The sequence below is a fragment of the Vipera ursinii genome (assembly GCF_947247035.1).
Source record: "Vipera ursinii genome assembly, chromosome: 2".
NCBI lineage: Eukaryota > Metazoa > Chordata > Lepidosauria > Squamata > Viperidae > Vipera > Vipera ursinii.
Window position 1 is genome coordinate 40,511,292 of NC_139513.1, and position 16,538 is coordinate 40,527,829.

Here is a 16,538-nt window from a genome sequence, read left to right on the forward strand (position 1 = left end):
AAAAATCATTCTCCAATAAAGGCAACTGAATTTTTTACTTAGCAATGCCAAATCTTACAGCACTTTCTTGAGTGTAACCCCCACCATATAAAAAGCCCTCAGGACTTAGCTTGATTTTTTTCAAAAAAAACCCCACAACAAAAACAAAACAATATAAAAAATTGGCAGCCAGGAGTATTATAGGCTCATTTAGCAAAAGGATTCAAATGGAGTGGCAACATGCTATATGAGCTCAGGGGTTAAAAATGCAATTTTCCACCTGGGTGCACCTGGCTTTTCAACATAAGATGCTGACAACACCTGCAGAGATCCTTGGATGACCTACGTTTCCTGCGTAACCATTGCAAACCTGGAAAGAACATTATTACCAACTCCTTTCATGTTTCATGTTTCAAAGATTTTTTTCCCCCCAAGAATATGCAACTGCTCAAGTAATTGCAGTGGAACATTTAGTGGAGAGTATACAGTATAAGGGAGTATATAAGACAATAAGTATTAGAAACTTATTGGGCATAGGGCAGGGGTAGGCAACCTTGGCTCTTTTATGACTCGTGGACTTCAACTCCCAGAATGACTGGCTCAGGAATAGGGTATATTATTTATGGTACTGCATAGGGTATATTCTTTATGGTACTGCATATTGCCAAATGCTTTGTTGAATGGAACATGAAAAAAGGCTTTGGGAGGGAAAAACAACAAAAAACAAAAGAGGCCAATTAAGCTTTTCTGACTAAACGGTTCTTTCCAGGGAAAAATATTTTAATTTGCTCATTTTTTAACCCAGTCAAATACAAATCTACATATTGTATAACTGAAAAATGATGGTTAATGCTTTTGCTTTGGTCAGTAACTGCTGGAGATTTTTTTTTTTGAAGAACTCACAGGAGAATTCAGCATTTTGCATTTAGGGAGTTCTACCATATCCCGAGTGCAGCGTAGCAGAGTGAGCGCCTGTTACTTGTCCCAGCTCCTGCCAACCTAGCAGTTCGAAAGCACGTAAAAATGCAAGTAGAAAAATAGGGACCACTACAGTGGGAAGGTAACAGTGTTCCGTGAGCCTTTGGCGTCTAGTCATGCCGGCCACATGACCATGGAGACATCCTCGGACAGACGCTGGCTCTTTGGCTTTGAAACGGAGATGAGCACTGGCCCCTAGAGCCGGAAACGACTAGCACGCATGTGCGGGGGAACCTTTACCTTTACCTTTTCCCAAAGGGACGTGGTGGCTCAGTGGGTTAGGACACTGAGCTTGTCGATCAGAAGGTCAGCAGTTTGGCGGGTCGAATCCCGAGTGCCGCGTAACAGAGTGAGCACCTGTTACTCGTCCCAGCTTCTGCCAAGCTAGCAGTTCGAAAGCACGTAAAATGCAAGTAGAAAAATAGGGACCACTACGGTGGGAAGGTGACAGCGCTCCGTGCGCCTTTGGTGTCTAGTCATGCCGGCCACATGACCACAGAGACGTCCTCGGACAAATGCTGGCTCTTTGGCTTTGAAACGGAGATGAGCACTGGCCCCTAGAGTTGGAAACAACTAGCACACATGTGCGGGGGAACCTTTACCTTTACCATATGCCAAGTGAAATCAAAACAACAAATGCTTGGGATGGCAAAATTAGGCAGCCACTAGCCTTGTAATAAATTACATATAACAGCAACCCCCAATGTTTTGGGCACCTGGGGCCAGTTCTGTGAGGGCAGTTTTTCCATGGGCCAGCGGAGTGTGGTACTGCATGTTGCCTGGATGCCGCACCTGCAGGGATGGGGCATCACTTGCTTGTGTGGCCTGGTTCCTGGCAGGCTGCTGACTGGTGCTGGTCCATGGAATTGGGAGTTGGGAACCCCTGACATATAATAGCCAACCTGAAATGATCCAGACTATGACTGGTAAATACCATACCTACAATAATATGGTTCTATGGCATTTACCTTTTCAGATTTTTCCCTCAAAAATGCATATAAATGGTTGAAACATGATTTACTTAAGGCAGAATTACATTTTGGTTAAAGACTACCTACTTGTGTAAGCTAATTGAGATAAAAGTCCTACAAATTATTTACTTTAGCATAAGCATTATGTAATAACATTTTTTAGACACTCTAATGTAATCTCCCTCAGTATGATGATCTAAAACAGGGGTGTCAAACTGCCAGGCTGCGGGCCGGACGCGTCAAACAGAAGCCACGCCCATCCCATTGCCGGCAATGGCAAAATAGTCCCGATACATCTCGCAATGTCACATGACGTCGCGAGTTTGACATGTCTGTTATAAAATATATAGGAAAAATTTTTCAACCACATTTGAAAGGCAACAGATAAGGGAAGAAAAACTGGAAAGTCAAAACTTTAACCAAAACAGGCAGTCTACAACTAATTGAACAATTTGAGAACCCATGATCACACGTACCCTGATAGAGCAGTGACAGGATTATTCTATTGGGCTGGATGATAACAATAACGAAGTGAGATATTTTCAATTTAATCCTCTTTCAATTGAGGGCACTAACAGGGACTGCAAAGAACACTTATTAGAAAGATAATTCCCTTCACAAGAAAGATGGATTCATCTACAACAGACATGTCAAACACAAGGCCCGGGGGCCAGATCCGGCCCACGAAGTGGTTTCATGTGGCCCGCGAAGCCATCCTGGAAACAGTGAGGGAACGGCCCCCACTGCCTTGGCCCTGGCCCAGAGACCCTCCTTCTGCCAGAGACCCTCAGATCTGTCCCACTCCTGCCCAGGCCCCCATAGGCACCCTTGATGCGAACGATGTAGAGCTGGCCACGCCCACCCAGTAGGCCACACCCACCCTGGCCATACCCACTCGGCCCCCTGAGGGCAACCACAATGCTGATGTGGCCCTCAATGAAATTATCTACAAGGATTCATGCTTCTCTGAAGAAGTGGAAGAACTTCCACAAAATGACTAATAGACCTAAAATATCTAAATCTTCACAGGCCACTGATAACTGTCTTCTTCCTAGGGATGTTCCTTGAGCATGTGGTAGTTGACTGAATTAAGTTTATTGAATTATTTTCTGAATCCATTTCAGCCAGTATTTAGAACTATTTATGATTTTCAAAAAACCTTGGTTGATTTATATGATGAGGTCTTCTATATGTTTTTAAAATAAAGTACAGGGTTGTTTTTTTTTAAAAAAACACAGTAGTTTTAATTTCTATTGTCTAAAAGTACATAGTATACTCAGTTTACTATAGCTGCATTCACTCATATACTGGAGTTCTTTAAATTTTAACTTAACCAGGAATTAATGGGCTGATATAAAACCTTTATTCTGCAGGTTCTTCCAGACAACAGAAGAAACTTCACCAGTTTAATATAGGTTCCCTAAATGTTTGAACTAGTGGATCAATATTAAGATTTTGCAGGATATCATGGCATTTTCCAAAAATATCAATTTATCAGAAAAAAAGTTGATCCTTCTTATCCTTTCTCAGGTAGCTCCCTTATCTCAACTTGCTTTTATCCTCTTCCAAGCATTTCTGGGCACACTTTCAATAACAACAATTGGCTTCAGTCTATTTTTTATTTTTATTTTTGGGAGCAGCTTAGGCATGCAGTTTGGAAACATGATTGGAAATAAAAATGTAAAGATGCACCTCATGTTGAATTTAATTCCCAGTGACTGCATGGAGACATCAGTGTAGTATTGTTGGCAGAAATACCTCAATGGTTTGTTACCTGACTTCTGAGATTTTTTTAAATCTAGCATTCTAATCTAGCATTTAATGCTGGAATTCCGTTAGTGTCCCATCCTAGAACTAACTAACCTTGCCTAGTTTTTTTTTACCTCAGAAAAGATAAACCAGGTATTTCCACATGCTGACACTTTCTTGAGAATAAAGACTGCATTTGAAACTGACTTCCATTTGTGGCACGGGAGCTTCCTGTTTGTTTTATTCTAAAGATATCAGATGGAGCATTATACTTGATGGATGCCAAGTATCAATAGCCCTCCAGAATTTGTGGACATGTTGCTCTCCCAAGAAGCTGGGATCATAACCCAGGGTTGGCAACTTACTATTGTGCAAGTGAATCTTATATTTGGAAAGCCACAAAGATGACCTTAGACTTGCTATACAGAGACAGTTACAAAACTCAACAAAAGGAGAAAGCATTAGAAAGAAACTCAAACTAACTGCCTTCTATTCCCTAGGGTTTGAGACAGGGAGGGAAGGAAAATCAGTCAGTCTTTTAAGATTCTATTATCACATAGATCAATAAAGACAACTTCCAATCATTCTTGAGCAGCCTGTTTCCTGTCTTGGCGTACCTCACAGGGATGATAGTATATCAAGAGCTTTTAAAGTACCCTACATATCTAGCGAACTAAGGCTGAGAAAGGAAATTTGGCCACTGTGCTAAAGTGCTTATGCATAAAGTGCTTTATGCAATTATATCTCAAATGCATGTAATAAATACGGTATCTTAATAATAGCTCACGTTTCTAACACTCCCACATATAATCAAGAGGAAAGCATAGCAGAATGTTTCCCAACGAAGGCAAACATTGATTACACTGTAGTGATACCAAGGACAAGAAAAGCAGTAGTTAAGGAATACTAGCAGCCTCGTCATACTCCTGTGCTTCTTCATCAATAAGGATGTTAAGAATGGCAAACATGTTGATAGAAATTAGACTGGATTCTTGGAAGGGTAGGAAATGTAGAATTTGTGCCTAAAATTTAAACTCCACAAGAAAAGAGTTTGTAATTTTTTTATAATGAGTATCTCTCAAAGTCTGTCATTTATTTTCCCTCAATGTACTGAGGCTCAGTAGCTTCATGACATAACTTTATTTGCATAGGCAGTCTATTGGTACTCAATTGTTTAACAAACCAATATAGTTTTAAATGCAGGACATTATCTGTTTAATAACTAAAATTTAAATCATCTTTCTAATTTACACATTGTAATGAGCCACAAATCTACTAAACAGAAAAATTTGGGGTGTGTGTATGTGTGTTTAATGATATTTTTAATCCCATCTTTATTATTTTTATAAATAACTGAAGGCAGTAAATATATCTAATACTCTTTCATGTTCCTATTTTCCCCACAACAACCCTGTGAGATGAATTGGGCTGAGACAGAGTGACTCGGCCAAGACCACCTAGCCAGCTTTTATGCCTAAGGATGAGAACTGATAGTCTCCTGGTTTCTAACCTGGGGCCTTAATAACTCAGCCAAACAGGTTCTTCTTCTGTAAATAGGAAAAGGATAACACTGTTATATTCTAGTATAGCAGATTATTTGACTACCTTGCTATTAATCCGCATAATTTTCTACCATAGTTGAGCCAATGTATGAACACGGGGATATTACCGGTACCTTCAATTTCTTAAATCAACTACAAAAGAGAGCCCTATCATTTATATATATATATATAGGGTTTCCTGCCTGAGCATGGGGTTGTACTAGAAGACCTTCAAGATTCCTTCCAAATCTATTATTATAATTATTATTGTTGTTGTTTTTGTTGTTGTTGTTATTAAATAATATTTATGTTTGCCTTCTAGAAATATCAGAACCTGAGAGGCATTGAAAGAATAAATGTATAGTAATGTTTAGCCCGCATCCCAGGTTCAGTGTATAAAATTAGAAGCACGAGTATTAGGAATGTTTGTCCCCTTGAATTATGTATAAAAAGGTAGAATAAAAGCCAAGAATGGCTAAAGAACTTGCAGCTGTGATTTCATGTTTTTGTGTATATAATAATTTATATTTCACACTTAACTACCCATCTCCCACAGAGTGATGTACAATTTAAATAATGAATACAAACAATAGTATGACAAAGTAGCAACCATGGCATATTGGAAAATCTGCAAGAAATAGCATTTGCCTGCAAGCAAAAACTGGTAGGAACACAAAACAGACTAACAGAAATTGAAAAAGCTAAAGTGCTCATAGAATTCAAACAGACAAGCATCTGAAACACAACACTTAACAATTGTTGATAAGAAAGAAAAAAGTCTGGATAGTGGATACTGCAGTACCTGAGTAAAGCACAATAGAAGTAAAAACTGGAAAAAATAAAAAAACAAACATAGATCTCCAAATAGAAATAGAACGACTGGCAAACGATAGCAAAGTAAAATAGTGATAGGCATCTTGGTGCAATCCCAAACCAACTGGAGCATCACCTTGAACACATCAGCATTGACAAAATCACCAAAATCAGTCAACTGCAAAAGGAAACTTTACTTGGAATTATGTCCTGTGCCAGTATCTTTAACATTATCATCAACAACATCTGCCTACCCCAGGTCCTTGGGAAGAAGCCAGTAAGTAGATAAAAATGCTAACTCCACTCTAAACAACTGGTTGACTTTGTGACCAACTATAATCATCTGTCAATTACAAAAATCTGCACTACTTGGATGTGCCCATATAGTACGGCAATATATTATGACATTCCAAGTTCTTGGGAAGAACTTAATGTGTATGAAGGCCAACTCCAGTTGAAGGATTGGCAGGTGCAATTTCACACTGTTTTATATATATAATAAGTATACTTTCAACAGAACGTTTTACCACTTTTCTACAAAATAAAACACAATCATAAAAAAGAACTACAGATTTACAACTCACTTAGCTTTTTGAATCCAAATGCAGTAATCTGTGATGTAAAGGTCATTGAGAATATATGCAGGATCATTCTCCCGAAAAATCTTGTGAATATCTAGCAGACACTTCAAAATGGCACTTTTACCTAAAAAGGAAAAATAATCACAGTTAAGATTTTTGGGGCAGTGAACAATCATAAACTTCATGACCAATTGCAGGCACAACGTAATTCTCTCTCAACCTGACAGCATCCCTGTCTGATATGACAGTATGAACCAAGTTTTTTTTAAAGCTTTCAACTTTTTAAAGTTTCATGCAAAATCACTTCTCATCTCTTAAAATTGAATTGTGTTATATTGTGATTTGTCACACAGTCAGCCAGATGTTCAGACTGGATTTAATTTGAAATTGATATAAATCTACATAAATCTATATAAATTACTGCATAACTTGCAAAGTTCAGGTCAAGTCAAAATTCTTTTATTTTTATATAGAAAGTCCATTATCTATTATTCTCTAGCATTGTGTTTAAGACAAAAATAATGTATACTTATATACATTAAAATAATAAAATGTTCTTTAAAAAAAGTCTTGCTGAGAAAGGGAAAAACAAGTTTCAAATCTCCCAATTTTCCTTAAAAATCTGTGCTGGCTTTGTTGTTAATTTCTTTTGTTCTAAGTCAGGAGCCTTTTTCTTCAGGTAGCAAATAAAGGCGGGCAGGTTTATATTGGCAAAACAGAACTAAATAATGATATACCAAGTGACTTACTTTTATTTTAAATAATATTTGATAGCCCCCATTACTAGAATAATTCATATTCACTCATATTGTCAAAAAATGTTTCATTATTTGCCTCAACTCTTCTGAAATCCATAACATAATCATATACCAAATGTAAAAGCTGAACATTCACTCCCGTTAACTATTTGCTTAAGAACAGCCTAAGTTATTTCAATTCCATTCATAACACGAACAAAGATCCAACTGAGCCAATCACATTTCATCTTACAATGGTTTCCTAGGTAACCTGAGACATCCAAATGAAAGCATCTGGCAATGTGGAAAGAAATTAAACAAGTTTCATGTTGACTTTAAAACGGCTAAACATTTTTAATGAGTAGAGAGACTAGGCAACTCCAGGGGATACAGGGATGTTTGGCTTTATACCTAATCTATCCAACCAAAAGTTTTGTTCCTTGGATGGTTATTACAGGTATTTTAAAAAGGCTTTGAGTGGCATATTTTGAGAAATTGATCATAAAAATGATACATTATCCTTTAATATACAATTTATTTATTTATTTATTTATTTTATTTTATTTTATTTTATTTTAATTCCATTTATGTCCCGCCCTTCTCCGAAGACTCAGGGCGGCTTACAAGCTTAGCAGTAGCCTTCATTCTATGCATTATTACAAAGTCAGATTAATTGCCCCCAACAATCTGGGTCCTCATTTTACCTACCTCGGAAGGATGGAAGGCTGAGTCAACCTTGAGCCTGGTGGGATGCGAACCTGCACTAATTGCAGGCAGCTGCTGTTACTTAAGGAGGCATTAGCCCACTGCTCCACCAAGACTTACTTTCTTTCTTTCTTTCTTTCTTTCTTTCTTTCTTTCTTTCTTTCTTTCTTTCTTTCTTTCTTTCTTTCTTTCTTTCTTTCTTTCTTTCTTCTTTATTAATTAATTAATTATTGGGACTTATATGCCGCCCTATCTCCCGAAGGACTCAGGGCGACTAACAACAATAAAACACAATAATACAAATGTTAAAAAAAAGATTAAACTAACAAGCCCCAGTGATAAAATATTAAAAACATTTTCTTTTTTAAAAACCCATATCATCAGTCCAGGTCAGCCTGATGGAAAAGAAATGTTTTCAGGTCGCGACGAAAGGACCGGAGATCCGGAGCCATCCAGAGCTCAAGGGGAAGCTGATTCCACAGGGCAGGCGCTCCCACAGAGAAGGCCCTCCCCCTGGGGGTCGCCAGCCGACGGCACGCTGAGGAGGCCCTCCCTGAGTGAGCGCACCGGGCGATGGGAAGTCGTTCCTGGCAGCAGACGGTCCTGCAAATATCCCGGGCCTAAGCCATGCAACCTTCTATACAAATGATAATGTCACTTATTTTAAAATCTTTTATTATGTGTCTGATCTATCAAAAGGACATTTTACTGGTGAAAAACAACAACAACAACAAAAACACTTCTGATAAGTGATCCAGCAGAGGGAAGGATATATACCTCTATTCCTCTTTGCAGTGAAGGGAAGGACAACTTTTGCTCTGCAATCAGTGCTGAATGACAACCAGCTAGAATCGTCACTGTCTTATATGAAATTCCTTGTCGACCCAGATAATTATTTATTATTTATTTATTGAACTTATATACCGCCCTTCTCCCATGGGACTCAGGGCGGTTCACAAGGTAATTAAAATAACACTACAAATACAAAAAGTTAATAACAATTAAAATAATTAAATTATCCTTGAGTAAAATATAAAACACCTATAGCTCCAATTAAAACCCAATTACAATAAGTTAAAATTAAAATCCTCAGTCCTGGCTGGAAAGCTCAAAGAGCCAGGTCTTCAGGTCCCGGCGGAACGAATGAAGATCAGGGGCAGTCCTGAGCTCCACGGGTAACTGGTTCCAAAGGGCAGGCGCACGCACAGAGAAGGCACTCCCCCTGGGTGTTACCCGCCGGCAGTCTTTTGCCGGCGGTACCCTGAGAAGGCCCTCCCTGTGGGAGCGCACAGGACGAAGGGAACCTGATGCCGGCAGCAGGTGTTCCCTCAGATATCCCGGACCCACGCCATTTAGGGCTTTATAGGTCATCACCAACACCTTGAAGATGAACAGTTAATTGTATGGGTCACCTGCAGACAAAGTAATTAATATAAATATTTGAACTCTCTTCTATACTATTGGCAATAACTGTTTCTCTTTGCTTAAAACATCCCAACTAGCATGTGTTACTTTTTGTGAAACTACTATACCAGGGGTGTCCAACTCACAACGTCATGTGATGTGTCGCGACGTATCGCGACTTTTTTGCCATTGTCAGCAATGGGGTGGGCATGGTTTTCCTATGAGGCATCCGGCCCGTGGGCCGGCAATTTGACACCCCTGTACTATACCTACTATATCTAGATCTATTCTTACCAGGCCCACGTTTAACTCTAGAGAATTTGTCAAATAAACAGGGAATTGCAACTGGTTTCATATCTCAACCTGTATTATATACACAGACACATTTGACAGATGTCTACTCTTCACAAAATTCTAAATGCTGGATAAACCTGATAGAAATAGTTTCTCCTGCTACCCTTGTGGTTCACTTATTTAGCAATATAATTTAATTTCCCCAAGGCCAATCTTTTTCACTAATGTGAATACAAATATCGTCCAAAAATATTCTTTCAAATGCCCTATCTCTGAAGTATCTAAAATATGGAGGTAATTTTCAAGTCAAACCATTTAATAAAAATGTATTATCTTACCTAATTTCAGTATCATTATAGTATCATTCAAGGCTCGTATCACTAAACTGAAGTGTCTGTAAAGTGGATAGCATAGAACTCTTCTTCCAAAGGATATAAGGACTTCGGAAATGCTAGTAAAACTCTGCATTTAAAAAAAGTGGTTATAAGAGATTTTTTTAAAAAATGTTTATTTCAGTATTGGTTAAGATTAAAGTTAAAAAAATGACCCGTAAAATTTCAGAATTTAACAACATGCTTAAGAAATTTCTACATTTCTACACATATATCTAAAGTGTATTTTCTTTAGAAACTTTATATAATTATCTTACCTCCAACCAGCATAAAGTTGAGCTCAATTTTCGTATGTTCCATGGTGATTCAACCTTCAAGAGAAGGATATAAAAAAGTCAGTTATAACATAATTCTATAAACAGGGCTTAAGAAAATATAACATTATGTTGATTTATGCCAATCCTGAGAATATGGCTATTGCTAAAATAAAGTGGAGCTATAATGAACATAATTTTGAATCATCTCCTACATTCTTTGAGCTTTTTAGCTTTCCGCTGACGAAAGAAAATTGGCTCAGGCCAAAATGTTTGAAGAGAACTTTACAGGACAAGTTTTTTTAAATAAATAATTAGAAAATAGAGGAATGTCAGACATTCCTAAGTTACTTTAGCAATGTGATTGCGTATCCTTTCAGAAGAATTTTTAAAAATGTTAAAAGTTCAACACCAATCCTTTTCTTATCTTCCATATTTATCCTAAAACATTCATTTTATTTGATTATTGAATAAAATGTCATAGAATTAAAGATGTTTTTAGCATTATTAAGACTGTAGAGTAAATAGTAGAAGCTATGGAAACCACCATGAGCTGGAGTAAGCATTTATATATCTATGGTAGAAAAGTGGATACTCTAACTCTGGGATAAAGAAATTTTGGAAGCCCATGATTACATTTTATTTTTTGTGTCTGGGAACTGGAAAGTTGGTAGAGTTGAACATTTGGGGGAGGTGATCAAAGGTAAAAATGAGTACTCTAAACCATTTTTCTCCAAATAGAGGGGGAAAAAATCAACCTGATGGGGAAGAAATAGATCCTTCCTCAAGGATCTATTTCTTTAATAGATACTAAGGGAAATCTTGAGCACCTTACCTTAGAAGTTGAAAAAACTACTCCACACATAGGGAGAATGAGTTTGTAGGGTTTGGAAATGGGATATCTGGCTTATATGCTCCATGTCTACCTTTGCATTATAACATAAAATGGAATACAGTTATGCTTTGTGGGCGGGGGACGCTAAGTTTTTAATCTCCTGGCATCTTCCTGGACAAGTTCCTGCAGTTTACTTGGCAAGTTGTTTTGGAAGTGGTTTGCTACTGCTTGTTTCCTACATCAGAGACAGAGTGCCCAGCCCAAGGTTACCATCTTGCTTTGTGCCCAAGAGGGACTACAACTCAGTCTCCTGGCTTCCAACCTGTGCTTTAACATCAGGTTAGACCAGGGGTAGGCAACCTCAGCTCTTTTATGACTCATGGACTTCAACTCCCATAGCATAGCTGACTCAGGAATTCTGGGAGTTGAAGTCCATGAGTCATAAAAGAGCCGAGGTTGCCTACCCATGGGTTAGACCAAACTGGTTCTCTTGTGCTTTGTTCTGCTTATTGAACTAAAAGTAGGGAGGAAAATATTCTTATACCACTAAAACTGTAATACATTTATGGTATCATTCCCTTGAGGCAATGTTGCTACACATTCCTAATTCTCATTTCTAATCTCCTTTCATTTTTACTTATCTTGTACATACTCTGAACTTGGAACTCCATACTGAATGGATCTAATACAGGTAGTCCTCAACTTACAACCATTCTTTTAATGTCTGTTTGAAGTTACAACGGCACTGGAAAAAGTGAATTATGACTATTTTTCAAACTTATTGCAGCATCCCCATGGTCACGTGATCGAAATTAGGGCATTGGCAACTGCCATGTATTTATGACAGCTGCACTGTCCCGGAGTCATGTGAACACCATTTGTAACCTTCTTGGCCTGCTTCCAACAAGCAAAGTAAATCAACTTACTTAACAACTGTCAATTGTGATCGTAAGTTGAGGACTACCTGTAGTATTCTTGGCCTGGCCTGCTTGTTCCATTCAAGATGAAAGTCCCAGTTTATTTATATGAATGCAATCAACTGCTGTTCCTAAAACATGTCTAGGTTTTTCAAACACACATTCCAGCACAATTTTCTCTCCACATCCCCCCTCCATTTTCTCTTCTGCTGAACTTAGTTCAGCATACCCGTCAGACCAAGATTAAATCTCCTATTCATTTCCATTACTTTGCACAGCAAGCTACCTTGTGATAATACCCTGAAGTTCTGTGCTTCAGCAAAGAACAAAGTCTAGTTTAAGAACTAAGCCTCCCAAATTACAGAGTAGCTCTCTCTAGTTTTCATGATGGAGCCACTTAACTAAAATGCCATACTGTGAAGAGAAAAAAGACTAACTCACATTATTTTCTCCTTCAGTGGCACAGACCTCATAGCAATATGCTAAAAGTATATCAATTAAGCTCAGATAGACTTGTTGGCTGGTTCTTTTATCAAGCAGGAATGTCCTATTAGTGAATTTTCTTAGCTGCTCTTTCTCATCTTCTGTAAAGGAAACTGAAAATAGGATTGTTACTTTAAGGAACAGTACACATAGCTACTCTAAAATATATTATCCATACTTTCAATTCACAAAGATGGCATTGATGAACATGTTCTCTAAATTCTATATTCTTATCTAAAGATCAGGATAAAATGCTTAACTTTCTCAGCAGCTGCCCAATTATTCTTTCTCATTCAGAAATAATAGTTAATACATTTATTCACTTCTCCTCCCAAAGGAACCCAAAGCAGCTTAAAAAAGGGAAGGGTCTTTCAGAACTATCATAAAAAACTGATATTTTTTTAAAAAATACATTTTAAAAAGAAAACAAAATTCCTTAAAAAAGATAAATAATTCAATTTAAAAGCAGTCTAGTGTTTTTATGCCATAAATGTTTACAATGTGGGATAGCTAAGCATCTGCAATAACTACCTCATACTGGCTAAGGTCATATAACACACTATTGTTATTACAATTTGTGATTTGTTTGGGCTTAGCTTGGAATGATGCCTGAAGCCTGTTCTTGTAGTTGGCACGTTATAGTTTATGACTTAATGTGTTGTGCAAAGCTAGGCAAGTGAAATTTATTCAAACAATTGTTAAACAAATGACAACATAGCACAAGTCCAGAAACTTAAAAAAAATGTAATTACCCAATGTTTTTCATAGGAAACATGGTTTTCATTTAAAAGATAATTCTGGACCAGATGTAGCAATAGCATATGAAAATCCATTAGGAATCTGCCCATTTATAATCTGCAGGTAGTTTGCAGGATCCAATCTGGGTCAGTCACTGGGACTAGTGGTTTTGTATTCCGAGCTTTCAAACTCATGCTGAAGCCCCATCCTCAGGGAACTTCTCTCTAGCACTGCTTCAGAGGATCCAAAAACCAAACTGCCAACTTTGCTCAAAGCACTAAATTAGGCAGTCCAGAGATTTTAAACTTCTGAATAGGCAAATTAACATATACAACTGCAATTATCCCTGCATGTTTTAGATTTTTTAATACTAATGATGAACAAAAATGACAATGGCTTGCTCTTAAATTATGTTCACTTGTACTTTTTAAAAGAATTCTCAATGTAAGATTTCTGGCAGAATCTAAAAGGAATTCCTGTACTTATTATATGTTATTGTTGTTAGCCGCCCTGAGTCCTTCGGGAGATAGGGCGGGATATAAGTCCCATTAATAAATAAATAAATTCCAATTTCAATTGTTCAACTCTTTCTGCAAAACAAAAACAAAAACAGTTTTTTCAAGCAATTTGCTTAAAGTTCCTTGAGTTGTTTTACATAATTATAGAAAACAATCTTTTTTGCTTTTCCTGAAAAAATATTTATCCCATACTGTGTTTGTAAATATTATTAATTTAGAGCACCTACCTTGATAGTGTTTGAAACATATGGTATTGAAAATGATATTTGTGCTTTTGTTATTCTTCCCTTTGTGATTAATAAAGTTGGATAATTTTAAAAAACTTGCAAAAAGGTAGATTACGTCACTCCTTAACACTGCCATTCACTACAATTAATTTTCAGCTAGTAGGCCATAAGCTAGGAGAAGAAATAGATCTGTCAGGAACTTAAACATAACAAAAAGCCCCTCGCCACAATTCTGCTCTATAAGTGGAACATATAACAAAAGGCAGCTTTAACTTGGAAACTTATTTTTCACTATAGGTTCATAAATATGTAAAATGATCTTTAATGTCTTCGGTCTCCTCAGGAGGATATTCAAAGGAAATGAGGGCTCAAACTTTTTGAAAATGTCATGAGTTGAATTTCTGAAATGGTGTATTCTCACTTTGTTAAACTCAAGCATAGATATTAAGGATGCACACTTCAATGCAACATTTCTCTTCTGGACCCTGCTGTTGCAGGAGTGGTCCATTGGTTTCCTGGATTATCAATCCTCTGAACCAGCAGTTATTTGTTCAAACACGATGTTCTGGATGAAAAAGGGTTGTATGAGCCGAATAGCCTTGGAACTCCAGAAAACTGTCTTATCAGTCCCCCACAACTGGGCAGATGGGGTCCAGAGCAGGAATGGAATAGTAGATTTTACCCAAATCTATTAGATACAACTGCTTTCTGTATTTGTTCTGATCCACTGTCATTTTACACTGGTGACATTGATGAAAATGTTTAGTCCTGAGCTGCTCGTCTCCTACCCCCCACCCCTTTGCAATTTGAAGGTGCCTCTACTTTGATCAAACATAACTAAATCCAGCTAGTAACACCCTTTGGAGTGAATCTATTGCTGGATCTACTTCAAATCTAGAAAACTATTTTGAATTGGTGAGAACAATTAGTGGGGCTTTTTTTGTGATAATGGGGAAAATGAGGGGAAAGGGGGATTCAAGGAAAATAGTAAAAGTTTCATAGTGTAGAATAGAATAACAGCGTTGGAAGGGACCTTGGAGGTCTTCCAGTCCAACTGTCAGCTCAGGCAGGAAACCCTATACCATTTCAGACAAATCTCTTCTTAAAAACTTCCAGTGCTAGAGCATTCACAACTTTTGGAGGCAAATTGTTTCACTGATTAATTGTTCTAACTGTCAGGAAATTTCTTCTTAAGTCTTTTACTGTAGCTTGCTTCTCTCCTTGATTAATTTCCATCCACTGCTTCTTGCCCTGCCCTCAGGTGCTTTGGAGAATAGCTTGACTACCTCTTCTTTGTGGCAATCCCTGAGATATTGGAGCACTCCTATCATGTCACCCCTTGTCCTTCTCTTCATTAAACTAGACATACTCAATTCCAGCAATCATTCTTTATGTGTTTTAGCCTCCAGTTCCCTGATCATCTTTTTGCTCTTCTCTGCACTCTTTCTAGAGTCTCAATATCTTTTTTTATATCATGGTGACCAAACTGGATGCAGTATTCCAAGTGTGGCCTCACCACATTATAAAGTGGTATTAATGCTTCATGTGATCTTGATTCTATCCTTTTGTTAATGCAGCCTAGAACTGTGTTGGCTTTTTTGGCAGTTGCAGCATACTGCTGGCTGTAGATCATTTTCTTAATTTTTACAGACCAAGAATGGGTAATATTTGGTATATCAGGGCCACAGCCTTGCTTCTCAACCTTCTGGAGAATTCACAGAAAAAACATAACCATAGCTTTGTTGATTAGGCTACGCTGATCCTTTAATTTTAAAGGGAAACACCCCCCACACCCCAAGGATAGGGCCAAAATTTACCCATTTCACTACCAAAAATCATCTATGTGATCAAAGGATGCTTGGAATCAGAAAATATGGGGGCATGCATACAGTCCATAGACCAGGGTGTCAAACTGGCGGCTTGTGGGCCAGATGTGTCACATGCAGGCCACGTCCACCCCAGCTCAGCAAAGGCAAAAAAATATATATATCACGATACATCACATGACACAATTGAGTTTGACACCCGTGCCATAGGTTATCCATCCATTACCAATATATAAGTATCAGAAAAAGCTCAAATATTGTCAAGTAAATCTCCAGTCCTTAGAAAAAACAACAACTGAGTTGTAGAGAGAGTTCCTTTTACAACAGTGGGAGACCTATTATGTCAAGTAGCACAGACAAGAGGGATTTATATAAGCTGTAGAAGTACAATCCTAGCAAGTGAGGACTGATTGCACTTACTCCATGAAGTGCTTTCTTGAGCATTCATCATCAACTCGTAGGCGTTAACCCACCAGGGCTTATAGTTCAACAGATGGTGAATAGCTTCATCTTCAAAAAAATCAGCTCTGGAAAGACAGAAAAACTTATGAATTATACAATTCATGAATTTGATATTAGGAATGTACATATGTAGT

At 37.7% G+C, this 16,538-nt stretch overlaps 1 protein-coding gene across 3 annotated transcripts in view; it reads right to left on the bottom strand.

Annotated features, from left to right (window-relative positions):
* Positions 1 to 16,538, bottom strand: part of SHQ1 (SHQ1, H/ACA ribonucleoprotein assembly factor) — a 105,953-nt gene that overhangs the window by 53,371 nt on the left and 36,044 nt on the right. For 2 of the 3 annotated variants that reach the window (XM_083354302.1, XM_083354303.1), the window contains exons 7-12: positions 16,363 to 16,469; positions 14,117 to 14,176; positions 12,592 to 12,746; positions 10,402 to 10,455; positions 10,091 to 10,214; positions 6,616 to 6,736 (exon numbers count right to left, since the gene is read on the bottom strand). In XM_083354302.1, coding sequence (XP_083210428.1) covers positions 6,616 to 6,736; positions 10,091 to 10,214; positions 10,402 to 10,455; positions 12,592 to 12,746; positions 14,117 to 14,176; positions 16,363 to 16,469 — 621 coding nt within the window. The remainder of the gene's footprint in view (positions 1 to 6,615; positions 6,737 to 10,090; positions 10,215 to 10,401; positions 10,456 to 12,591; positions 12,747 to 14,116; positions 14,177 to 16,362; positions 16,470 to 16,538) is intronic. The other variant, XM_083354304.1, reaches the window with a different exon arrangement.